This window comes from Micromys minutus (assembly GCF_963924665.1).
Source record: "Micromys minutus genome assembly, chromosome: 21".
Classification (NCBI taxonomy): domain Eukaryota; kingdom Metazoa; phylum Chordata; class Mammalia; order Rodentia; family Muridae; genus Micromys; species Micromys minutus.
The window spans coordinates 31,143,309-31,170,709 of record NC_137956.1 but is presented as its reverse complement, the minus strand read 5'-3'; the positions used below and the strand labels follow the sequence as shown (position 1 = coordinate 31,170,709).

Below are 27,401 nucleotides of genomic sequence, written 5' to 3'. Positions count from 1 at the left end.
AATGGCTCTTGGTACCATGTTGTGGGAATTATCTCGCTGAGGTAGATAAAGGGCAAGCCTAGGCGGCACTGGTGAGTCCCCCCACCCCCTCCATTACACGTTCGGTGCGTGACGTGTGCACCAGCCTCTCAGAAAAAAAACACCATCCTATACTGGGTGCCCTCAGAACCAGCCTGCCTCTTGTCCTCTCCATTTGTGTGGACCCTGCGCTCCATCATGTCGGTGACCGCCTGCCAGGGCCTGGGGTTTGTGGTTTCACTGATCGGGTTTTCGGGCATCATTGCAGCCACTTGTATGGACCAGTGGAGCACCCAGGACTTATACAACAACCCAGTGACCGCTGTATTCAACTACCAAGGGCTATGGCGCTCCTGCGTCCGAGAGAGCTCTGGTTTCACCGAGTGCCGAGGCTACTTCACCCTGTTGGGGTTGCCAGGTAAGGACCAGGTGACTGACTCATAGGGTGGCTGGGGGTAGAGAAGAGGCGGCAGCCTGTGCCTCAGACACCCGGAGAGGGACCAAGAAGCAAGAGAAACTAAGATTCCACTTTAACAGAAGCAATAGTCACTACCACAATAGCTGACTTAGAAGTATAGGGAGAGGAGCTTTGTGTTGACACTTCTGTTCCTTTAGTCCGTGGTGTCTGTTTCTCCCAAGAACACATTTTTCTAATCACCCTTACATGAGCAATGGCATAGTCTCAACCACCTCAAGAACAGAACTGAGAAGACCCAGACACTCACCACTTTCTCCTTATAGAGTCAAGAGTTCCCTTGCTGACTCAGAGACCACATATCTCCTGAACAAATTCTATATCCAGGCCTCCTCTGCCTGGCCCCCCACTTCCAGGAATTCTGAAGCTAACAGCAAGAATAGAAAGAGGCCATGAAGCAGACCTGAAAGAAAGAGGCAAGGTTCTCAGGGGTGCCCTGGATGGGCCAGTGCTTTGGCTCAGAGAAGCTCTGACCTCCAAGTGTCTGACCTCCAGAAAGTATTGGTCTCAGGGAACAAGACTCCAGAGCCACCCAGTGCAAAACTATCTGCCTGGCAAATGAGTTCTGCCACAAGGGAAAACTGTTGTGGGCTACCAAATCCCTTCCCCACAACGGCATGTTGGCCACATAAGATTGTATGGTTCATGCCTACTGAATTGATCTTTTCAACATGAAAAGAAATTCAAGTCAGAAGAGAACAATGAGAAGGTCTTTCACTAATACAGTAGAAGGGAGGGGTGGTTTTTTTTTTCCTCCCATGGATACACATAAAAGTCTTACTAAGGGAATAGATCTAAATCGAGTATTGTAGGAAGGATCAGAAACAGCGCAGGAATCTCCCCAGGTGGGACTTGCCATTTGACCACAGGGTCAAGACTTAAATGCCCAAAAAGGGAAGCAAGAGAAGGTGGCAATTATATGGAACTTTATCCTTCCTAGATTCACCATCTGTGTAGAACCACCATCCCGACCGTTGATATGGAGACTCTATTTGAATAGGTTTGTTTCACAAAATGTCTGTGGCCATAAGATGTCTGGAACCTGGTGCTTCCTTGTGCTTACTCGTCTGAGGAAAGATTGCCATGCCATTCCTGAAATCTAGCTCTGACACAGTTATTTCTGGAATTAGATGGACAAAGTTCTTTACTCTGTATTTCTGTTGGAAATCACTGCAGTCGGCTCTGTGCTTTAAAAAAAAAATCAGGCTGTGAAATGAATGTCAGCGCCAAAAGACTGACTGCCAAGAAATCCTTCCAGCCAAAATGCTCTTTGGTAATCAAGGACATCAGTTTGCTAACCCCCGTAGAAATATTGAGAGCAATAGAAACAGAAACCATCATGGTCAGCCAGAGAACCTAGGACATTACTGGTTGAGTTTCTTTTTCATTGCCCCTGAAACAAAATAACCAATGTTTTAAAGTTTCCACTGGGAATGCAAACATAGTCTCAGGCTCCGCCAGACACACTTGAACCCAACACAGCCCTCCAGAGAAGTGGTTCTCAACCTTCCTAATGCTACAACCCCTTGATACAGTTCCTGGTGTTGAGGTGACTCCCCCAACCATAAAATCACTTTCACTGCTACTTCATAACTATAATTTTGCTACTGTTATGAATCACAATGTGAATAGCTGTGTTTTCTGGTAGTCTTAGGTGACCCCTATGAAAAGGTCATTTTAGCCCCAAGGAGTGGTGACCCACAGGTTGGGAACCACTGCTCTAAAAGAACTCGAGGCATAGGACTGGACCCATTTGCCTTCCGAGAAAAAGAGGCATTCTGCTAGGCTCACAGTCAGAGTTCAACCTGTTCCAAGATGACTGGGTGTAGACAAGATTCCTTCTTGGGGGACACAAGGAAGGGAATGCAAAACCTTTGGTTCTCTCACACAGACAAAATTCATAGGGGACTAAACAATCTCATAGACATGGTGGCATTAGAAGAAATGCTTATTCAATGAGCATTTGCTGAGCACCAACATATTTTGAGCTTCCTGAGTGTGGATAACATAAGTATCAAAGGGCTTGAGAAGCTAGTGACAATCAGTAAAGCAGACCGTTATCATAAGTGGCTCCTTTACACTTTAGGGTGTATTTTTTTCTGAGGATCACCCTGTGAGTTTTGGGGACATTTTACTCATCAGGAGGAAAGAGCAGGGGCTGGAGAGATAGCTCAGGGATTAAGAGCACTGACTGCTCTTCCAGAGGTCCTGAGTTCAATTCTCAGCAACCACGCAGTGGCTCACAGCCATCTGTCATGGGATTCTTCTAGAGTAGCAGTGTACTCATATACATTAAATAAATAAGTAAAATTTTTTTAAAGGAGGGAAGAGCATCATCCCCTAGGTCTCTTTGTCGCTAGCAAAACTGTCTCCTGATGATTCCAAATGCCCTCAGAGGTGAGGGTTCATCTCTGGTTAGAATCTCTGGTCATATAGTAGATGACACATTCAGAACATCAGGTACAGACCACAGAGGAAAAGCTACATGGAGGAGCTATTCCAGTTAAAGCCACAAAACAGAACAAAGACATCAGTGTGGCAGAGGGATTTGTAGGAAGTGGTGACAGGGATGGAGATGGTTAAAATAAACAGAATGCAAATTTTGGGGGAGAAGGGTGGTCTGTTTGGTTTTTGGGTTTTGTTTTTTTTTTTTTTTTTTTTTTTTTTTTTTTTTTTTTGAGACAGGATCTTACTATGTAGCCTTGACTGGCCTGAAACCCCCATGTGGACTAGACTAGCCTCAAAGTATAGAGATCTGCCTGCCTCAAATATATGAAAATGTCAAAGAATAAATTTAATTAATGAAAAATAATAGTTCAAAATGTTCATTGTACGGTAATATTTCTATAGTCCATTCATTATTTGTATGCCATTGCTTTTTAAAAGTTTGGATCATGTGTATTAGATTTGTGTAATCATGTCTTTAGTGAACTATTTCAGGAGGCTATATTAAAGGCAATTCATCTCTGAGAGAGAGGAAGAAAGAAAGAAAGAAAGGAAGGAAGGAAGGAAGGAAGGAAGGAAGGAAGGAAGGAAGGGAGAGAGAGAGACAAAGAGTTTTCCGATCAGGGAGACTCCTGTCTGAGAAAAGACAGTGAGGTGTGAGAAAATGGAAGAAAACAGCATCTGTGTGGTAGGGGTCAGGGGGGAGGAGGGTAAAGGGAAGAGAGTTAGGGAAGGAGGGTCAGGGGAAGAGGGAGCCACACAGTGCAGCCATAAGCCACAATACTTAAGAAGTAACACTTATGAACAGTTGACAGGAGTCAAATGGAAAAGTGAAAATGTCCTGCCAAAGTGACATTCCTTAAATTCTTCAGATTCCTGGTGAGAATGTTATTAAAACATTCATTTGTCTTCAGCTAATAGCATGTAACAATGGTGGAGGTCTCAGTCCTTGCTGTGTGCTGGACGTTATTTTAAGAAATCAGTATATATTGGCATATATTTTACAGTACCATATGTTCATTGAATTAAGTAGCCCATACTTTAACATTTTCAACAATCCTATGAAATAAGGACTCGCTTCCTCCACTGCACAGACTGACGAGACAGAGGCACAGAGATTAAAGAATTTGCCCAGTGGCCCTGCAGTATACATGGCAGGTCATGGTCCCCCCCACACCACCCCGGCTGCTTTCCACAGAGCCTGGACCCCTCCACATCACAGGATGTCTAATCAAAGACGCCGGGGGGTTTTCCTTAGAGAACCTGGCCCAGTTCTTACCATAAGATGCAAATGAGGAATGTTTACCTGTCTTGTTTAAGAATAATGAAGTGATGGTCTTTACTATTCTATAGCAGCCCAATTTTCACACTTCCACAGAGCTGTGTTTTGTCACAAGGATAAACAGATTGATGGAACAAAACCTAAAAAAAACAAATGGGCACTTAATGGAAGGCACAGGAAATTTTACAAAACACGGGGGAAAGGAGGCGTTATTTTTTTTTAATGCTGCAGAAATTATTGAGTGAGTTTTATGAGAAGAAAATTGAATTATCAACCATCGCATACCAAAATAAATTAAATATTAATTAAATGTAAACTTAAATATTTTTAATTACAAAATATCGTATAGTGTTTTTGCCTCGTATGGGGAAAATATTACTTTAAGAATAAAAATAACAGAGAAAAGCATGAAGTAAAAATCAATTTATTTGGCTACATCGTTCAACACTTAATTGAGCACATTATACGTGCCAGATACTGGAAGACACATTAATTAGAATAAATTTTATTTTTTTTCCAAAACTGGGAATGAAGGTAAAGAGCCGATAACCAAGAAGGAGAATGTGTGTGTTGTACTCACTGCAGTACAGCGTATTACAATTAACAAGTAGTTCACAAGAATTGATGGTAAGAGATGTTAAAGTGTTTGTGAATAAAGGAATGAACAGTGCAGACTGCCAACTCAAGAAAGGGAAAACCTGCTTCATTAGAATCTTGTTGCAAGTTTCTTGAGACAGGGTCTGGTCTCTCCGTGTGGCCTTGGCTGGCCTAGGACTCAATTATAAACCATAGTGGCCTTGAATTCAAAGCCCATCAACCCCCACCAAGTGCTGGGTTTAAAGGTGTGCTCCATCTCACTCAGCCAAAAGTTTTTCTAAAAAGTTAAAATTAAAAATTAAGGGAACAAAAAAGCCTTCAGGGCCTCGGGCCAGTGGTAAGGGCTTAGTAATCGAATATAGTTAACCTGAGTTCAATCCCTGGGTCTCATGCTGAAGGAGAGAAATGAAAATTGTCCTCTGACCACCAGAAATGCATCATGTATTCCCTCTTCCCCCCTTTCCCCCCTCTTCTCCCCACAATAACAAAATTAACTTTTAAGAGCTCCAAACCTAGGGGCAAAGTTAAACAAATTAAAACAAATGATCATGTATACATAACTTACTAAATTCACAATGTAGATGAAGGTATGGAATTATTTTTTTCTTTTGCATGGATGTCTGTGCTCAGTGTGGTGTCAGAGGTCAGAAGAAGGCATCAGATCTCCTGAAACTGGAGTTACAGACAATTGTGAACCATCACCTCAGTTCTGAGAATCAAACCCTGACCCTCTGGACGAGCAGTCAGGCTTCTTGACCAGAGAACCATCTCTCCCCTAGAACAATCTCTTTAAATCCCAGTGTTGGTATTGTAATATATGGGGAAATGCCATTTTACATAAAGGAGATGTTGTTTTAATACTTCACACTCTTTGGTAATTTAGTTCTCCTGAGAGTCTATGTTAAAGGAGTGACCAGAAATGCTGGGCAAAAGCTACATAGTACGTGTTTAGCATTACATTGCTTTTCTATAAAAGAAAATTAGAGAAAGATAAAAATCTAGGTATAGAGAATAGAGAATCTTTATGTGACTTGCAGTGTGTCTGTAAAGGACTAGTAAATTATACAAAGTATCCTTGCAAGAGCTTTAAAGCTAAGTGGGAATAGCCAATTATCAAACACATCATCTCTTGACCATGCAAACTGTAATCTCTTTACCAAAATTATTTATCCAGAGAACTGCTAAGAAAGTATATGCTATAGTTTGTATGAGTTTTAAAATGTGAGTGATTTGTTTAAATGACTCCAAATCTTCCATTACAAACACCAAACACTTTTAGAATCAAAAATTCAGTATTCAATGTAGTTGCTTTTTGAAATTAATAAAGGTGTCGGTTTTTCTTCTACATAGTTGAACTATTGCCTACCTATAATGTTTCATTGATCTCTGGATCGCCATTCTTGCCGAATTACTCAGTCGCTGTTATAGCTGAAAAAGTTAAGAAAACTGTGAATATCATTTCTCCAGTGTTGGCGAAATGACCTCAGCACCCAGAAAGGCACTGGCTGAAGTGGCAGGGAGCTGTGTTTAAGCTGAGCACTAAGTGATTTCCCCAAGGATGCCAGCAAAACATCTTGTTCCATTCTAAAGATTATTAACCAAAGTTGTACCGAAGCTATTGCTGTCAACGGGATCAGAACCAGGGACTGAACTCAAACAGGGACACGTGCTCCACTTTAACAACACCAAACAGAATCTCAGATTCTCCCCCGTAGCCCAACATTCACTCTCTGGCAGAGACGGCTCAAGCTGTGGTCACTCATTCAGACCACAAAAACTACCCCCAGAAAGTAAAATTTCCACCTTTTGAGTGTTTAAAACATATCCTTTAAAGTGTGTGGCTTTATAATTTCTCTTTTCATTCAGATTCTGTGTAGGCAAATTTAACTTTACTATCACTTAAATTTAATTTTTCTTTAAAAAAACAAAAATAAAAATTCACTGCCACATTTCAACCAAGAAAGAAAGCATATTTATTACCTAACTAAGGTTCCCTCCCCAGCTTTAAAATTCAGTGAAAAACATCATAGAGAAACTGCTACAAAAAAAAAAAGAATATTAATAAAATAAGAAGAGATAAATCCATTTTTTTTCTGTTTTAAACCTATTTTGGTAGCATTACAGTCAGTATTCAGGAGGAATGGGTGATAAACCAGATAGCTGAGAACACATGGCTCTGTGGGAATGACAAATCTGACCTCTGGTAGAACCAAGGTTGGCAAAACCCCCAGAAGCAATACCAAGAATTAATCTGGAGTCCAGTGCACCAACATTATTCAGCCTAATTGATCAATCTCAGTCCCCCAGCAGAAGCCAATGTCATTGACAGTCGCCTTGGCCTTGTAGCTCAGCTGGGCAGTACTCGGAACTTCTTGTTTGTCACCACCAGCTTATCCCCTCGTTTGGGTTGTTCTGGTTCACACTTCAGCCTCTCAAATACCAACCACAGAAAGTAGTGTGCAGTCAAGGAGAGGGTTGCCACGGATGACCATCCACGTTAACTATTTTTGTGTTTATAGGGATAAAGCCTTGGGAGTAGGGGCTGGCATCTAGGAGAACTTGCCATAGCTAGAGACTCGGGGGAGAGGGGAGTGTGAATGTGTGTGTGTGTGTGTGTGTGTGTGTGTCTGTCTGTCTGTCTGTCTGTCTGTCTAAGACCCAGAGAAGTTCTAATTAATATGCCTCTGAATTCAGAAGTCAAACATTCAGGACCCGCATGGGGCAACAGGTTGATAAATTCGCCAGCAAAATGTAGCTACGGAGCAAAAACCCTGCTCTGACCTCTTTGGTCAGGGATCCCGCTACTTGATCATAAAGCTTCCGACAAAGTCACCTACTGTAGTGAAGACTTTTCTACACTAGCTGGAAGCTAGTGAGATCAGAAAGGGCCCTGGAATGTTCTCTTTAGTTCTTCTCTACAAATGAAGAAACTGACCTACAAAGGCCAAATCACCAAAAGCAGAGCTGGAGACGCTGTAGGGCACCTGTGCTTCTCAGTGCCCAGGTGAGGGATTCCAGCCAGCTCTGTGTGTGTGTGTGTGTGTGTGTGTGTGTGTGTGTGTGTGTGTGTGTGTGTCTGTCTGTCTGTCTGTCTGTCTGTCTCTCTGTGTGTATGTGTCTGTCTCTTTCTCTGTGTCTCTGTCTCTCTGTCTCTCTCTTTGTCTTTCTCTCTCTCTCTCTCTCTCTCTCTCTCTCTCTCTCTCTCTCTCTCCCAGTTCCATTTTATGAGGGACAGCTTCTTGGGCCATCCCTAAACCTGCAGATCAAGGGTACATCTCTACAACTGCCTTCCTGTTCTCAACTTTTCGTGTTCCAGCCTCTCGGTGTAGCGATACAGAAGGCGCGCTAGTCTGCAAGTGAAGGGTAGGAACACAGCTGTTGCCTCTTCCAGTATTTGTGGTTCAAGACGGTTGGACAAATTCCTTTTCTACCTCATTCTTCTCTTTACAAATGAAATAATAACAGTTGCCCTGTCCCTTTGGGATCAGAACAGAAAGGTGACATAGGAGTGCGAGGAGAATGTTACAGTCTTAATTACAATGGAGGCAGACGGGTGCATCCCAGGGAAGACTTGTTATAGATAAGGTCCGCCTTGCTGGTCTCCCCTCATGCTGTCACGGGAGGGGACAAACTTTGATTTCCCCTAGTTGGTGAAGTCTGGGCAGAGGAGGGCCTGGAGGAGGGGAGAGTCGGTCCATCCACTCAGCCCGCTCCACGTTCCAACCACCCGGGCAGCAGAGCTCAACTAGACAAGTGCCTCTTGGGGCTGCTTCCCCAGCAAATGAAAACCATGCCCTTGAAGCAGGAGTGAAACTGAACTATCTAAGGAAAACAGTATGAGCAAACACGGAGCTAAGGGGAGATTCTGATTAAGAGCGCTCCCCAGCGAGGCCCTACACCTTCCCTGTAGGAGGGTGGTGGCTTGCTTCTGGAAGCCTGCAGACCAGCAGCTGAAGCCATGGCCACCACCACGTGCCAAGTGGTGGGGCTCCTCCTGTCCCTCCTGGGTCTGGCCGGCTGCATAGCAGCCACTGGGATGGACATGTGGAGCACTCAGGACCTGTACGACAACCCAGTCACCTCTGTGTTCCAGTATGAAGGGCTCTGGAGGAGTTGCGTGCAACAGAGCTCGGGGTTCACTGAGTGCCGGCCCTACTTCACCATCCTGGGCCTTCCAGGTAGGCGAGGTGATCGAGGGACGGGAGAGGCTGAGGGGCTATGTGCTCTCAAGAACTCCCAGGACTGGGCAAGCCAGCCTCGGGTGTGACCCTGTTAGCCCTGGCTCCCAATAAAAGGTGTGAATAAGAGAAGTTGGCCCTGTATCAAAGCGGGCAGTAGCCACATAGGAGATAGGTGGGGAATGCTGGGGAAGGCTGGCTTGAACCTTGTTGTTTAAGGAGAACATAAATGACTTCCTTCCATTAGCAGGAGACTGGCTTCTGCCTGAACACACGTGAGAGGAGGAAGTGGGTGGTATTTTGTTAAAGACAGCGAAATTTGTTGAGAGTGACTTCAGTTGTTCTTTCAATTTGATTAATTTTTTTTCTTTAAAGCTGGATCTCTGTGAGTTATAAAAATAAGATCTTTATCATTAAATTACGATGTCTTTTTTCTGCTTCTGCTATACCAGCCCTTAAAAAAGAGTTGTCTGGTGGTAATATTACAACAATGCAGAATATAACATCTGATACCACGTCACCTTTGAAGATGAAGTTGAATTTTGATTCTAATACAGATAGTTACTTCATGCCCCATAGGAATTTTGCATTCCTATACGAACTCAGTTTGTACTTAACAAAACAGCAAGCAAGGGTCTAGGCGTGGCTTTGATTCTCTGAAACAAGCCCCCTTGTAAAGAGAAAGATGGAACAATCTATAAGATGTAAAGAGGCTGAGGAGCCCTTGGATGGAATTATAAAAAGCAACTCAGTGAGTACATCTTTGTTTTGAGGAGTGGAGGACACGTGTCAGGGTGAGCGCAGCCTTGGAAAGGCACTGGGTGCAGGTTCACGGTCACCGACTGCCTGGGAAACTTGAGCAGGAAGCAAGAGAGGAAGAAATAGCCAGAGGGAAGGAAGATGGACTCAGCGAGATTATACGATTATACCGTGTTGAAGGGATAGGTCATGAGGAAGCTGTGCAAACCCTGGATGGGGGCTGCATGGCTGGCCCTGCCCATGTCCAATAGGACAGAGACCGTATTCACATTGCACTGAGGAGTATGTCCCGTGCTCAGTACCCTCTTTCTAGCACCCAGCAAGCACTGCCGATCCTGTGCTTTCTCTCACAATGTCTGCTTTGAACCTTCCGAGCCCTACTCATCCATGTGGCTCAGCTCCATTGCAGCACCTTCGATTCCGTTCTACCCTGGGATCCTTTCTCCTCCACACTGAGAATCTCCTCCCCACCCCCACAGTTCCACGAAACTCACCTTCCACCCATGTTCTGGAAGCTCTTTGTCTTCCTGTCTAGGATCCTGTCCTGCTGAGCCACCCCTGTCTTCACATCCTCCACCTCTCCTGCTAACCTGGGCTCCTGCCCTCCTTTCCTGGAAAATGTCTTCTTATATCTAACTTTATTGTCAAGTTCCATCTCCTTCCTGGTCCCTGACAACCAAATTAAAAAACTACCTTCTCCCACTACTTCTAGACAAGCCCATCCCCTTCCTCTGTCTGGCTTCGAGCCTGTGTCCTAGCTTATCTGCTTCTTTGACCACAGCACAGGGTTTGGGATGATTCTTCTAGTCCTTGGTCTCCTACACATGTTCAGCCCCAGGCAACTTCCTCGATTATCTATTCCCTGTTTGATTAGCATGTAGACCTGAGAGGCTAACACAGAAACCTTTCCACATCCCCTTCTGCCTTCCTAAGGCTTCTGCTCCATCCCATTCCCCTCTCTCCTTAGTGTTCTCTGCTGCCTAGAGTCTTTCCTTTCACCACCCCAACTGCCCTTTCCATAAATCTTACCTGAAGCTTTCCCACACCTTCACAATGGATAGTATCTACACACCAGAGCAGCCCAAGAGGATGCTCAGAGCATTGAACCCCCCTGCCCCTTTGACTTCATTCCTGAATCTAAGCAGTAGTTCTTGCATATCTCAGAGTATTCAATGCAAAACGTGCCTTGTGGCCACCTGTAAATCCTGGTGGAGGGGACATGAGTGTGTAGCTTTGACATGGATGTTAGCCGGGACAGTGAGAAAATGATTATTCAGTGGGGTTGGGGGTCTGAGTCTGAACTTTAGACTATTAACCTCATTAGTTATACATTTGTCTCATTCGGCTGTGTGTTAACACCCCTGTGAACCAGAACAAGAGTCTCCTCCCAGTTTTGAACACAGGGCCTGGTAGGGAAGCTAATCAGCAAACGGTAGATAAATTAGGTTAAACTGAATAATAAGAATTTAATTCAATGGTTATGCAAGCCATTTGCACACAAGAACGTTATAGATAAGAAGTTTCCTCTCCCAAAAGACAGAAGATTGATTTGGCCTTTGGATGCTGCTTTTGCTGTTGAGTTTCTTTGAATAGAAAATGACCTGGTTCTCCTCCTTCTCAAGTAGACAGATCACCCAGTTCCAGTATCAATAAACATCTCCTGCACATTCACTGTATATTGCACGGACTGGTTTTAAAAAACAGTTAAGAGTAGTTATCGCTGGCTGCTCTGACAACCACACTATACACTTCAGTAGCTTCACACAATGTAAATTTGCTATCAGCCTTCATGAAGTCTGTGGAAAAAAAAGATTATAGATACGTTACTCAGCCGTGGTGAGAGAAAGTCATAAAGGGAGCACAGGAGCTCTTAAACATCATCCTGAAAGCGACATGTGTCACCTCCATGGAGGGAGCATTGGCTAGAAATAGACATATGGCCCTGGAAGCTGAAAGATATGGGGCTTACAGCTATTTGGATAAGCTCTGATCACCTCGGCCACAGAGGTCCTTTGAGTAGTAGCTATCCAGGCTGCAGTCTACACACCATGCTAGACTCCCAACAACCCCCTTCTGCTTTCTACATCATTGGTTTTGGTTTTGTTCTTTCATTTTGGTTTTGCTTTGCTTTGATTTGGTTTGGTTTGGTTTGGTTTGGCTTGGCTTGGCTTGGCTTGGCTTGGCTTGGCTTGGCTTGACTTTGGTTTGGTTTGGTTTGGTTTGGTTTGGTTTGGTTTGGTTTGGTTTGGTTTGATTTGGTTTGGCTTGGTTTAGTTAGCTGATTGTGGTTCTTGCTTTACTGGACATGGAACCTAGGGCCAGGCCTTTGTGCTCGCTAGACAACTGCCCTCCAATGAGCCACATTCCTAGCCTCACTTCCATACTGATTTCAGTTCTGCAGAGCAGGTAATTCCTCAACTGCGAAAGGCTCAAAAGCTATAGGACCATGCAAGAGAAGGCATACTGTGGATTTCTACTCATATTTTCAGCAAATATTGCTAAACTCCTCTGTATGAGGTATGTTTTCTGATACAAGAGTATGGTTTCAGAGGGCAGACATTTGATGGGAAAGGACAGGAATCCAGAAGGAAGGAAGGGTTTGAGGAGTTTCTGTGAAGAAAAAAAAATCCCTCAGGACTTAATATCAGATGAGTGTAAATATGGCCATGAGCCAAAGTCTCAAGCTTCTTCCCCAAAACCTAGATGGAAGGAAGGGAAACTTGGGAGTACCTTATTCCATGTCAAGCCAGACAGGTAGCTTTAAAGAGGAAGCCCAGTTACCACCATAAAAAGGCCCCGAGATGTTTCAAACCTGCCGGGGTTGGGGGGTATCTTGAGCTATATTGAGTTTTAGGACACAGTGAGCAAGGACTGCAGAGATGAATGGTAAGGTCCCATAGCAAAGCACTGTGCTGCTGGGTGTTACTGGGTGTGACTACTGTTCCATCAGCTCTGTGTGCCTGAGAGCTGATTTCTTCTTGCTGTGTTCCAGTCTATGCAGCATGCAGTGCCCAAAAGTGAAGGGAGTGGCCATGTCCTGGGCTGCACCAAGACTCTCTTACAGGGAAACAGACACAGCTGTATCTATAAGAGGTAGAAACTGAGAGGAAGGAAATGGAATGTGGCCCAAAAATCACATGGATAGATGATGGCCACACAGCCACAAGTCTGAATGATTTTTCTACACCGTTCTTTCCTCCCATCAGGCCTGGTTCTAGTTCCAGCTAGGAGCGGGGTTTTTGAGACCTGAAGAGCGATGGTCTGCACTTGACGACGATAACCATAAAAGATACTTCATCATCTATTCCCCTTGTATAGCACAATTAACTGTGCACAAGAGAATGTTGTCTCTATCCAGAGGGTGATCGGCGCACTGTTTCCACTACTTCCTGGAGACAGTGCAATAGCAAAGGAAAGATCATTCAGCAAGCAGGAGAGAGAAACTTACACCAACCCCATGCCACTGTCACCATGAAGACATTACAGTCAGATACTACTTGCTCAATATGTTTGCAAACATTTGGACCATGTTTGGGGCAATAGTAAGCCTGGGGTTTGAGGCAGGTATGTTAGGGATATCTTGGCCCCTCACCTCTCCTGGTTTAATTTTTCCCAACTCTAAAATACCACACTGTAAGGTGTGTATGTTAAGTGCTAGGCAACCTATTCACAGAAACCAGCTAATTGGCATTGATAAATCATCATTGTGGTTATACCATCCAAAATATTCAGAGTAAAGATGACTTAGGGTGCTGATCTTTTTTTTCTCCATCTCTGTCATGTCTGTGTCCTGGGTCCTTCAGTATCTCTTGGCCCTGACTTGGGCATTAAAAATCCTGAGATTTTTCCATATGAGAAGTTTCAGCTCCCTGCTTCTGCATCACTGCCTAAAAGCAAAAGCAACCACCACCGGAGAGCTAGAGATTTCCCATCAGCCAGTGGATCTCATTTATAGACACAGAAGAAGAGGTTTCAACCAATCAGCATTAAACCCAAAGAGCCCACAAGGGGAAAAATATTCTGAAGAACCTTTTCTAAAAATTGTCCTGCTCATTTCTTCTTGCCCATGGCTGAATGTGTTCTCACGAAGTCTAATGCCCATGCTCATACGAAACCAGCCAGTGTATTCCTAGTTACTAACAGAAAAGCATGGTCCAGAGAGATGGATGATCCTATTCATCACAAAGTTGAGCTGGGATCTGGGCATGCTTCATGGTTTTTAAACAAGCTCTCTTCCTTCCCTTCAAACTAAAACGAAAAGTAAAGAGGGAAAGCACAGGATGTCTTTTATTATAAGGACAAGCATTCCAACGTTTACACATCATCATACAAGTGAAGGAGATGTCTCAGGGAGCTGAGCACATGTCTACAAAGCTCCTGACAAGCTGTAACTTGGGTTAAAATTACTCGGCTTACCCCGATTTCTCAAGATTAAGGACCAGAATGAGTGCTTAGCTTGCTGCCTTGGTGATCCTGATCTCCATGGTAGGGCCAGCTACCGCCAAGTGGCAAGCCTGGGGCTGGCCTTGTCAGGGTGCAGCATCATTTTTTAGTGAGGAGGCACATCCCTAGAGTTATATAGCGGAGTCTCATCTGAAAGGCTGAGAAAACATGAAAACAGAAATACTGGGAGATGTATGAACAGACCCTTATTTCTCACCACTCTGGAAGCTGAAAAGTCCAAGGTCAAGGTAACAGCAGATCTGTTTCCTCCTGAAAGATGTAACCTTTTGCTGAGTTCTCACACACTAAAAGGAAAGTATGGGCTAAGACAACCAGACTTCCCAGACCCCTGAGATAAGACCCATTGTCATTCTTGTCATTCCTAAGATTGAACTCTCCTTTCAAGCCCTACCCCTTTATACTATTCATAACTATTGTATGTGGGATTAAGTTCATTCAGTTCTTCTGTTCACTGCTAGCCAGATCCTGTGTTCCAGACCTCCCCCTCCTACCCGCCCCCGCTACTTCATCTGTGCTTTTAACCCTCCTTGCTGCCACTAGGTCCAGCCTCCCTCTTCTCGACCATTTTTTTTTTCTTTTGCTCATCACAATCACAGTCTTGGCAGTTTCATTGCATTCCCGTATAGTTTGCACAAGCCAAAGCCATGTGGGGTTGCCAGGGGAAAGGTTCTTTTAGGGAAACAGGCTAAAGTGATAGTTATCAAGCCTGGCTCAATCTGATGGAGATACCAAGTGGTACCCAGTCCTCGTGACCTCTCTCTGAAAAAGACATCTTTATTTCAAACTCCAGAGTTGAGGGACCTGCAACCTTGCAGTCAAACCACTTCCCTGGGGACATTCAGCTGGTATCCCAGTGTGGCAGAATTTCAGAGACAGGAGAGTTGGTTCCTTGAGCTCTTTGGAGAACCCAGGTCTGCTTTGTTCTGAAGCTTCCCCTCTGAGGTCAGCCACAGACTTTCCTATGTGGAGTCCACCTCTAGCCCTTCCTGTCTCCAGTCAGAGAAGACCCAGCTGCCTGAAACTGTGGCTTCCCTCTTCTGCTCCTCCATGTCCCAACCCATGGGTCTTTGGTTCTCACCAAATTACTGTCTTCACAGAGGTACTCTGATGCCAGCTAAGAGCTCACAGCTCTGGGCACTCTTTCCTCCTTGAACATCCCTCAGGACCATTGTCACGCTTTACCCTAATAGTCTTACACTGTGGAAGAACCCAATGACAGGCTTGGAATGAGGCCAGGACATTGACATTTCTCTGAAGGTTCTAAGCATGCTCAGATACACCAGGACTGAGACCCACACCTTGGTGCCCCCTCACTCATCAATCTGCAGCTACTCTCCTGAATGAGATATTTTGCAACAGAGAGGGAACTCTGAGTTCCAACCTTTTTGTTTGCTTTTATCAGCCCAGAGTTTAGCCCGTTCTTCTGGCTGATAAGGCTAATTATTCACCAGGAAGAATGTTGTAGTCACACCTTTGGTGCACGGAATCAAGACTATAGAACCTACTCTGCCGATTGATCAAAAGATCAAATAAGAGACTCGTTGGCAAAAAAAAAAAAAAAAAAAAAAAGGAGCCCACGGTTCTGGGTGATTTTTCTGTTTCTGTCTATGGAGAAGGGCTTGAATTTCAGAAGGTAGATTCTAAAAAGGGAGCTAAAAGAGGAGCTCAGATCACCTTCTTGTCTCTCAAAGATCATTACAGATGGTGCACCATTTGTCCACCCACTTCCTGGTACTTGCCTTCATCACATTAGGGGTTTCTAAGCAGAGAAGACCTTAGTCCATCCATTCAAGCCCAGGTTCCTCAACCCATGTCACAAATCAATGTTGTATCCCTTCAAATGCCATAGAGAAGGGGGGGGGGCAGAAGTAAGGAAAAGGTTCTGAAAAATAAGAAGAGGCTCAGGGACAGGCAGAACTCTTACTCCAAGTCCTGCCCACATTGCAGGTCAAGAAAGAGCAAGTAAAAAGGAAGACCCTGAAAAGCTGGAGTAAAAGCTGATGTGGCCATCTGCCCAGGGCTCCAATCCCCAGTGTTCCTGGGGCATACCAGCAGCCACTTTCCCTAAATTTTTTCCTTCTGCTTGCCAGCGCTCTCCACATTGCTCCTCATCAAATAATTTCAGAGAATCCCCCTGACACAGCATGCATGAAATCTGTTCCTGAGAACAGATTATTAAAGCCACTCAATGGATTCATCCTTGCTTAGAGTGGAAGAAATGTAACTTGCAAAGGATCAGGAAAAGGATTGTCTTCATCCTATATGGTTGTTTGATTGGTTCATTGGTGCTCAGTTGATTCTGGTTGTTTTATCTTAACCAGGTATTTGACCAAGTGTTTCTCAACATGAATAAATCATATTGTAATTTTTAGGAGCTTAGGATTTGAAAGATCAAAACTAGAGCAGTTTTTAAAACTTTCAGTAGGCTCCTGAGTAAACTAAACACTTCTAAGAGGCCAGTGGGAGCAAGACAGAGGTGATGTCTCCAGCCCTTTTTTCTTAAACATTCAGTTTCTGGATGGTAACTTGTAAAAGCAGAATAGCCTGAGGATATTTATTTCCATAGGGTGTGAGCTATCTCACAAATGCCCTCTGAACCACAGTTCTGAACCACAAAATCACCAGGTCGTTTAACTGTGTGTTCAAAAGACCCATGCCATTGGCTACTATCACAAAGTTCTCTGGCATTTACTCAGATTGAGCATTCTCAAGGTAAGAAAAAAAATATAAGGCTCAGGATTGTGGAAATAGCTAATCTCAGAATGCCAAAGCTCTGAAGGCAAATCGTCTCTGGAAAGTTTATTTCTCTATAGTATCTGGGGGAAGTTTTGCAAACGATTTGAGCTCTAAGTACATGAAGAAAGGCAGGCCTGATGGTGGGCACCTGTAATCCAAATACTTGGCAGGCTGAGGTAGAAGGATTGCTGAGAATTCAAGGCCAACCTGGGCTACATAGTGAGTTCAGGGCTATTCTTGGATACACAATGAAACTCTAAACAAAAGAAAAGCAAAAGAAAAATCTCTAAAACATGATGAATGAACAGGTTCGTAGATGAGCATGTTGAGGCACCATTAATTCATGGTTACAATAGTTCATCTGTGTGTGCTGCCTCTAAGTATACAAAGACAGAAACAAACACACAAGCAGATAGCATGCATTTTCATTTGTTGATAAGGATATGAGCAATGTGTATGCTCCCAGCACCTTGCATCACCAGCAAAACCACTGGGCGTGGCTCTGGAATAAAGGTACGGCAGAATGTCCCTCCAGCACTAATGTGCTCTTTGTGTCTCAACTGTAACCTTAAGATGCCAAATTTTTTAGTTCTCCCAAGAATGATCATATTGATAGCTCACAGAAACTTGTACTGGAAATGTACCTGCTAGTGAGATCACAGATAGTGACAGTGGCTTATAAAACACTCCACCCAGCAAAGAAGCAAAGTTAAAAATCAACCTTGAGTTCCTGAGGGAGAGGAGAATTAGAACAAGGTAGTTGGAGATCTGTACTGTTGAGCTAGAGTCGGTGGGATCTCATCTCAGCCAACCAAGAGCCAAAATAAGAAGGCCACCAGAGCCATGACCAGAAGGCCACCAGGAAGCTTTTCTGCTGTTTCTTTTATTCTTCCAAATTTGAATTTCACCTGGAAATTATTAACTAGTCTCACTGATACTAAGAATAACATCTCTTTCGGGTGACACACTTATTGTTAGAACGTTGCAGGGCCTAGAAATCTCTACACATCTCTAATTGGCTCCTGATTTGGTGCTTTGTGTATAAACAGTAGCATGACCCTCAGTGGGGCTTTGCTTTTCTTCTCTAAGAAGAAATATTTCCCAGAAAAGATGAATCACCAAGGTGATACAGATAGTTATCTGCTGCGAGAAGTGAGATATAGACTCTTTGGGAGGTTCCTACTAGCTCAGAGATGTCTATAATGGCCACTTACTGCTTGTATTATTATGAAATAATTTCAGTGGTTTCAAACAAGAAAAACAAGGTCTTTCTATCTTCCCTCTGACATCACAGTGTAGGATGTGGTGCCTGTGGTTGTGACATCCTGTGATGTTACGTCCCCTCCCTTCAGCAAGGACCTTCAGCAATGAGCACGCTTTGTAAACTATCCAACAATTGGACTTTAAAAAATAACACTGATGGAAATATCTTGCATAATTTAGAAACTTCTGGTTTCAGTTAACTATCTCAACAGGAATGAGCTTCAAAATATGTTTTTTAATGATGTCAGAATAACTCCTTGATCCCAAGAAAAGAAGGTATTTAGCCCTCTTAAGTAACAGTAAGTCCATGGCTCAGACTTTTTCAGAACTCTGTACCTCCCTCTGGTCATTATGTGGTAGCTTCTCCACCTGGTGAAAGCCTTGAAGTCCCTGGACCATATACTACACCTCTTGAGAGAGACTGATTTGTGTCCAAAATACAAACACCTCACATGAAGGTCTCATCTGCCAGGTTCCAGTCACATGCTGGATTAAGTAATTGTGGTTAAGAGACAAGTTATTAGCCTGAAAGGTCAATATTGGTAGATAAATCAAAGTAGGTCAGTGGGTCATGCTGTCCTACAAGCTGTTTGCTTTCTATCTAAACAGTCCTGCTTTCTAAATTGAGAATAAGAAAAAAAAATCTAAGCTTTTATAGCAATTTGACATTTCTGTGATACTCAATCAAGTGATTCTTTATTTTCCAGGATATTAAACTATGGCATTTAAAATTAAGAGATTTTTAAGCACTATTTGATATAAGACATGGCAGCTCATACTTTGTGTAATAGAGAGAAGAAGGGGCTATACCCAAAAGATAAAGCAATTGTGTCTGGCCAGACATATGGTACATATGTATACATGGTACAGAGCTCAGCAGCTGAATTCCATGAGACTGACCCCCCTCTAGGGGACTCACCTATTGAAGACACCAAGGACTAATCTGTGCGCCTTATAAAATTCTTGCATGGCCAATCTTGATGCATATCTCTCTATGTTCATAAAGTGTTCACTATTGACATCCCATGCCCAATGTGAGGGTCTTGGTGAGTGACTGTTGAGATGATTCACTGTCTTTCAATAATAAAAATAATAAAATGGAAAGTGTGCTGGATATATCTGGAGGTGAGGTCAGTATAGCAGGATCCAGTAGGACCTACAGCAACAATCAACTCCTAGAAAGGGAACACTGCTGGTGAACTGTGGTCAGGTTGAAAGGCTTAATTATATAGGAAATAAAGTGCTGTTGACATAGTCTTGGTACCTTGATTTCTTCATGCCAGACTTAGTGACAGGTTTCTCTACCATTTGCTTTCGGTTCCTATGCAAAGACAAGCAGAGTGATGTTTGGGTTATTTGAATATCCTGACAGCTTGATAGATAATTTGTTGATCGCATTAGATAAATGTTTTCCCTTTCTGGGTTCAGTTTATAAAATCTTAAAATGTACTAATAAGTACCCAGAGCTCTCTTAACCACACTCAGCCGTAACTCTCTCATTCCATGGACATCTCTGAGCACGTCCTTCATCCCTCAGAGGGGTTACAGGTGATACTGCTTCGCATTCCTCACAACCCCAAATGTTTGCACAGTGCCGAAGAAAACAGTGTATGGTCTTGAAGTCCTCAAAGCTTCAGCGCTGGTTAATTGGAGTTGCTGTGTCTTGCCAACATAAAACCTAATGAGTGTAGTTACGGTTTGCTTGTGTCATGCCCCTTCCCCCACAGCCATGCTGCAAGCAGTTCGAGCCCTCATGATCGTGGGCATTGTTCTGGGGGTCATCGGTATCCTAGTCTCCATCTTCGCCCTGAAGTGCATTCGAATCGGCAGCATGGACGACTCCGCCAAGGCCAAGATGACTCTGACTTCTGGGATCCTGTTCATCATCTCGGGTAACCGCAGACTCCCTTTCTCCTGCACCCGCAAATGGTTGAACAAATTACGCTGACATAGGGAGAGTGGTCCCTCCCCGCTGATGAGCAGAGCCCAAGGTGTTTCACACTGGGATTCCAGAGCTGAGTCTGTGTGAGCCAAGTCGCACTCCACAGAACTGTAACCAGTTCTAAGGTCCCTCTTAGCTGCCACCGACATTATAATTAGAGAGTCACCCCTGAGGCAAGTATGGGTCTGGGCCCTTTAAAGAAACATTTTCTGGGTGGAACTCTAGAACGTGGTTTTAAAGGGAAAGCTCTTGCCAGTGACCAAAGATCAGCCTCCAAACACTTGGGTTATTTACCCTTGGTTCCAAGGTGTATATGGAATCATCTTTTTCTGCTCACACACACACACACACACACACACACACACACACACACACACGTAAATCCTCCCAGAATTAAATATGAGATAAGTACCTTGCCTCCTGTCTAGCACAAAGTAGGAACTCAACAGTCAGTGGTAGGCTGGCCATTCTGTTATAGGAATGGAATATCCTACAGTCTTCATCTGAACTCATTTCAGCATAAACTGCCACAGAAACATGGTGATCCCTTAACTCTTGTCCTTCGCCCACAGGAATCTGTGCGATCATCGGTGTGTCTGTGTTTGCCAACATGCTGGTGACCAACTTCTGGATGTCCACAGCTAACATGTACAGCGGCATGGGTGGGATGGTGCAGACCGTTCAGACCAGGTAACCTCCGAGTCCACTTCCTGGCAATCCACAGCGAACATTGTTAGAGGATGATTAAACTGTGTGCTTAATGTGACTGTCAGTGCCTGAAATGGCAAACATTTATCAGAGGCAACCATGCTGTACCATAACTCAACAACGATCTGTAAATTCATAAATTTCATGTCAATGAAATATGATTGCTGATATGACTTGAGGCTGATCTGGCATTTGCACAGAAATACAGTGACAGTTCACAGTATTTATCTAGCATGATTACACAGGCCCCCATTGTGGTGGCAATACGACAGCCCGGGCTAACCCAAGACATAAATGAGCATCAACTTAGACCCACAGTCTACAATGGCAGCTTGGTGGGAGCAGGGAAAGGAGGGAGGAGTACAGCGCAGTGCAGGTGAGGGAAATGGTACTTCCTCCTGTGCTGCTGCCTTCTTCTCTCTCTCATTCATTTGTTCAGCAAATGTATGAAACACCTGTGGCCCAGAATGCAAGAGACTGTCAAACTCCCCACTTGTGGGAAGGTCCAGGAGATAGAAATGAAACTTCACTATACCTGAAGGGGACCGTTTGTAATTTTTTGAGATTTTATTTCTTTTTATTCTATGTGTATCAGTGTTTGCCTCTGTGTGTGTCTATATTCCACATTGTGCAGTGCCCCAGAAGACCAGAAGGTGTCATATCCCTTGGGACTGGAGTTACACATGGTTCAGACCCGCCATGTGGGTGCTGAGAATTGAACCCAGGTCCCCTAGAAAAGCAACCACAGAGCCATCTCGCCAGCCCCGGGGGGGGGATGTTTTAATGGAAAAGCAATATCAGTACCTATATTTGGCAACATCAAAACCTATATTTTTGTTTAGCCCAAGTATCAGATTGATGCATCTCATCAGTAAGCATCAGCCAAAACCCAAAGGAGAATGGTATAAATCTCTATCCTATACAAGGAAGTACCTGGTATTTCTCGAGCCAACCAGCAGAAAGGACAGGGTACGGAGATGACACAGCTGTCACGATTTGACTCTCTGGAACTCCAGGTCCCAGTCATGTGTCTGCTTTGTTTCAAGACTGAGGAAGAAAGTGATCCCAGAATCTGCCATTATTCTTCTCCATGTCTGTCCCATAGTCCCTTGGTTAGAAGGAACAATCTGGGGCTGGAGAGATAGCTCAGCAGTTAAGAGCACTGACTGCTCTTCCAGAGGTCCTGAATTCAATTCCCAGCAACCACATGGTAGCTCACGACCATCTGTAATGGGTTCTGATGCCCTCTTCTGGTGTGTCTGAAGACAGCTACAGTGTACTCATAGAGAGAGAATAAATAAATCTTAAAAAAAGAAAAGAAAGAAAGAACACTTATCCAGTCATTCCTGATTGCCCGAGACTTTCTCAATTTTAATCCTAGGAGATTAAAGGTCACTGAGGGTGTGCTTTCAAAGTCTCCCATAGGTTCCAACTCCTAAAGGTCTACCTATCCCAATAGTACTGCCTTGGACACCAACCAGCCTTTAATGCTTGGGCCCTTAGGGAAAAATCTCGATGTAATGCCACCCAAGATAAGGTCCACTATGAAAACTCAAAACACCTTGAGGGTGGTTCCATCACTCTTAAGCACCTCTGGCCAAGTGTTGCAGGCTCTGTCGTTGAACAGCAGAGAGACAAAGCGGGGACTAAACGGGAATGGGCATGAATGGAAGCAAAGGGAAGGACCTGGAGGGTTTAGTCAACTGTATTCACATCTCCCCTCTCAGGTACACCTTTGGTGCAGCTCTGTTCGTGGGCTGGGTCGCTGGAGGCCTCACACTAATTGGGGGAGTGATGATGTGCATCGCCTGTCGTGGCCTGACACCAGATGACAGCAAGTGAGTCCTCCCATAAGTGCTCCCTTTCACTGCAGCTAGAACTTCACTTCATGTATACTTTGTAGCCAGAATAATTGATCCACCTACGCAGAAGATATTGGCTATAAGATTGTTGAACTTCTTCCTTCATTGGGAACCTAAGAAATAGAAAAAGATCCCCCAGGGAGTGTTCAATATGGATACCCTGAAACTTGGGGTACAGTGTGGGGTAAATCCCTCTAAGTTCCTTCCAGCTCCAACACTTCCTAACTCTGCAGTCCTACACTGAAGAGATTTCTGCATCACTACCACCTGAAGAGAGTTTGGCAATACCTAAAAATATTTGATTGTTTTGGTAATGGTAGGGAAAAGGAACCTGATTTCTAGTGGGTATATGTCCAGGGTGGACATCTAGCAATGTACAGGACCAACCCTCACCACAAAGGACCTGCTCCAAAATATCAACATCCCTGCTGTCAAGAAACTCTGCTCTGAACTTCTGTCAAGGACCTGGGATTGGTAGAGCCAGACTGTGTAAAATGAATTGTTTTAATATAAATGTAATCAGTGAATTAATCCAGCAGCTATATTTTTTTTACCTTTGCTAGACCCCAATAACCACACAGAGAAACTAAGATTTATTTCAAGCTGCACCTCAATTCCTGAGCATTTAAATGATTTACCTTAACCCCCTATACTAACCTGACTACTTACAATTTAGTATTGTTCCGGCTCTCTCTGTTTCAGATGTTTCTTCCCATGGTGTCTTCTCAAACTCTCTCCTCATGGGGTTTCATTCCAATCTCTCTCTCTTTCTCCCTGGTGGGCAGAACTCCCTAGTCCCTCTTCTTCCAGCCATTGGGCATTCAGCATTCACATAAACTTGAAACAGGAGGTTCTCAACACAGTCATTACAATGCCATGTCCGGATAGAAATGAGATATGAGAGGAGAGAAATCAGCATTCAAATAACACAAGGATAACCTTAACACAGTGCTCAAAAACGTGACGCCCACAGGACTGTATGTTCTAACTACTCACCACAGGTTCCATTGTGACATTTCCAGACACGTGTCCAATTTTGCCCTTATTTCTCTTATCACTCCACACGTTTCCCATCTCCCCTCCCTCCTTGCTGATCACCTCTTTCCCTCCAATAGTCCTCCCTTGTGCTACTGTGAATGTATTCCATCACCTTCTCGGACAGCCTTCTCCTCTCGCTTTAAACCTCTCCCTTCCCCCTGCCAAGTATCCTCTCATCTTTGAAGGCCTGATGTAAGAGCAAAAAATTTTGCTCTACCACAGAAAGCTTTTGTCCCTAAGAACACGGTGACTAACAACCTTCGTCTGATGGAGTCTGTGATACCTCTTTAAACACTGAACTGTCCCCTGCTGACACGAAAACAATCAGGAGGAAAGGGGGAAGGAAGTCAGTCCTCCTACTAATCCCACCAGTGGTGTTCATGGACTATGTCCTCCTACTAATCGCACTGGTGTTCATGGTCTCTTTCCTTTCTTTTCAGCTTCAAAGCCGTGTCTTACCATGCCCCTGGCCAAAATGTTGCCTACAGGTCTGGAGGCTTTAAGGCCAGCACTGGCTTTGGGTCTAACACCAGAAACAAGAAGATATACGATGGGGGTGCCCGCACAGAAGATGATGAACAATCTCATCCTACCAAGTACGACTATGTGTAGTACTCTAACAGCCCTCAACACGTGTGCAGAAGAAACCCTTCCCCATAGAAGAGCTCACCCCAAAGCAAGGAGATTCTGCCTTGTTCTCTTGTTGCTTTTGACTGATGATTGAAAGTTGGTAAAGCCTTAATTTCATCCATGGGGAGGCTAGACAGTCTTGGCCACGTGTCTCTGTCTCTGAATATTCCATCGCAAAACAGCTGGGTTACAGTTTATGAGTTAGAGGCCGAAATACTCTTTTCTCCCAATCCTCTGCCTTTTACCATAGACCTTTTAATCTGGTGATGGAACGTAATGAGGCGCACAGACTAACACTTTGATAGTTTAGAGAAACTAGTTCCCAGTTTGAACCCCCTCCCCCCAGGGAAATTTTAAAAGGAAAAAAAATAGATTAAAAGGCATTATTTCCTACTCAGTTTTGCCTTACCTACCCCAACTTGGCTGCTAATAAAAACGAACACTGATTAAAGAAGGAAGACTAGAGGACAGAGGATTGCGGTCTCCCGAGGACAGGCCTGTCATTGGAGTCCCCACACACGGTGATCTAGCCACAGTGATTTTCAAAGGAGGCACCCAAGTCTGTCTGCTTCTCTTGGCATCCGCTGATTCCAGCAAGACCATTCCAGAGATTTCCACTGAAAGTCCTCATTCTCTCAAAAGTCAGAAATCCTCCCTAGAAGACTAAGAATTAGATTTTTTTTTTTTTTTGGTAACCTGAGTCCTATGTATAATTATACTACATAATATATTATCTAAGTGGTATGATATCCCAGTGAATTAGTTGCAGCCTTACATATTAAAAAAATAGAAAAAATTATCCCCTCGACATTGTCTTTAGCGTAAGATCCTACATAAATCCAAACTTCAACAAAAGCTCACTGATCCTAATTGCTTTCTTTGAGGTCTCCACAACCTTAGTACTCGTAAATGCAGCCTTTGTTTAAAAGAAAAAAATCAAATCAAATCCTAGAAAGTAGCTTAAAACTGGCTCTTTAAAAAAAAAAGAAAGAAAGAAAGAAAGAAAAGAAAAGAAAAAAGAAAAAAGTAGTGAGCCTGTGTGTCCGGCATAGCTACAGCCACTGCCAGTGGACAGGGCCCTGTGGTCAGTTTTGTGGTTCTGACGGCTGTGCCAGGCATTAGTCTGCAGAACACACCCTGCTCTGTGCTTGTAAGACTGCCCTTTTAAAGAGAAAACATGAACTCCGTCTCAGCGTGCAGTCTGGGTGCTCCCGGGAAATGGAGATAGGGTGCTCTCTAAAACCAGCTGAGCCTGGGACAGCGGTGGTGCTGGAAGAGCCTGGCCACCGGGTTGCTATGGAGAAAAGGGCAGTCCTTATATTAGTAGTGCAGATATAAGTGGCCTGGGGGAGGGGTGAACACTCAGGGGTGGCTCCAGTCTGTGCAGACCTTCTAAGGAGCTGTGTTAACCAAGAGCTGGGGTAACACAGTTCTTCCAACTGGGACATCAGTGGGACATTCATTTTCTGAAATGGCAGAAAGGATGAACAGATCAAACAATGTAAGGGGACGTGGGGTGGTGGGGGAAGGGGAAGAAAGCATAAATGAGCAATCTAGGCATGAAGATTGTTAAGGTTCTTGGGATCTGAGTAGAAGGTCATCGCTTTGAGGTCATGGACACAATACACCCCCACCCCCACATGCCCACCCACCAGAAAGTCCCTGGACAGATTGGAGGCAGTAAGAACCAGCTGTTGTCAGTGAGTGGGTCTCTGTAGCACCTGGCTGTTCCAAAGCTTCCCTATACACCATGCTTTGCCATTTGCCACCATTGCTGTCTTATTGTATGCATGAAGTATTAACCTCCATGTTTTTGTAACTTAAATATTAAAACACTGTTAACTTCCATTTGAATAATTGTCCCTTTTTCCCTCCTCTTCACTTTGAGGGATGTGCAAAGTTTCACTATGTCAAAGATGAATGCGTCGTCCCAGAATTATAACTGTGTGCAGAATCTGTCTGCCTGATCAGAAGCCTAGGTGCCTCAAGGCCACTTGGGTCTGGGCCCAGCCTGGTTAATGGTTTCTGAGCACTCGGAAGCCCTAAAGAACCTCGGAACAAGCAGAGGTGAAGAGCAGGGAGTCTAAGACAGCTTAGCCTGTCTGACCATGGAGCCTAAAGTGCGTATCTCTGGCTTGTCCATAGCCCTGTGAGACAAGAGAGCCCGGCCTATCACCGGGATGAAAGCGTGATGAGGTGTAGCCACTGAATCTGAACCCAGCGATAGAAACGGAATGAGTTGCCAAGTCACACGACAGCCAGTCTCCACCTCAGGTTGCGCCACATCCCAGCTGAAAGTCTGAGCAAGGCATCTCAGCTTCCTGATTCTCCATTCCCTCTGTGGGTAATGAGGAGGCTGGAATAACAGCACATCCGGGGCCCTCATGAAGGACAGGCGCACACTTACACAAACTTTAAGACAAACAGGATCTTAGCTTATATACCCAGGCTAGCTGACGCCAAGGTTAGCTCAGGCATAGCTGAGGGACATGAGCAGAGTCTACCTTGCTCTGCCCCACACCTCAATTCCCTTTTCTTCTCTGTTGTTTTATGTGCCCCCCACCCCCACCCCGGGAAGACCGTCTAATGGTGTCGGGAGCACTAATCATATGGCAGGCAGAAATCCCTTGTAGACAGAAGAAATCCTGACAAAATCCATTGGATTATGAATCATTCTCCCATTCCAAAGCCACCTCCTTACCTGGGACATTAGCTTAGTCCGGATGCCCAGCCAAAACTCAGACTTGTGTGCCACAAAGACTGATTCCTGAGGAAGCTGTTTGCCTCATTTCTCTACGTTTATTTATATAATTAATATATTACTCAACAATTGCATGAACATATGTAAAATCTTCTGGTCACACTCATCCCCCCCCACGCCCTCTCTTACTCTCCTCCCTCCTTTCCTAACCCCTCCCTCCGCTCCTGTACCCCCCACACACAAACAGTCCCATCTTTTTTATGTTCTTTTTGCTTTTGACGTGCTAGTTTTAACTAAGGCCAC

The 27,401-nt window shown here is 44.3% G+C and overlaps 1 protein-coding gene across 2 annotated transcripts; it reads left to right on the top strand.

The window, feature by feature from the left end:
• Nucleotides 1-216: 216 nt before the first annotated feature.
• CLDN18 (claudin 18) lies at nt 217-24,379 on the top strand (the record flags this gene model as incomplete). 2 transcript variants are annotated; one of them, XM_080934244.1, is made up of 5 exons in its annotated part: nt 217-436; nt 19,945-20,109; nt 20,732-20,849; nt 22,595-22,705; nt 24,208-24,379. In XM_080934244.1, 5 exons carry the CDS (start codon nt 217-219, stop codon nt 24,377-24,379), a joined length of 786 nt encoding a protein of 261 aa, XP_080790370.1. The 2 variants fall into 2 exon arrangements, with proteins under 2 accessions (XP_080790370.1, XP_080790369.1); XM_080934243.1 differs by lacking the exon at nt 217-436 and adding an exon at nt 8,776-8,995.
• Nucleotides 24,380-27,401: the final 3,022 nt, after the last annotated feature.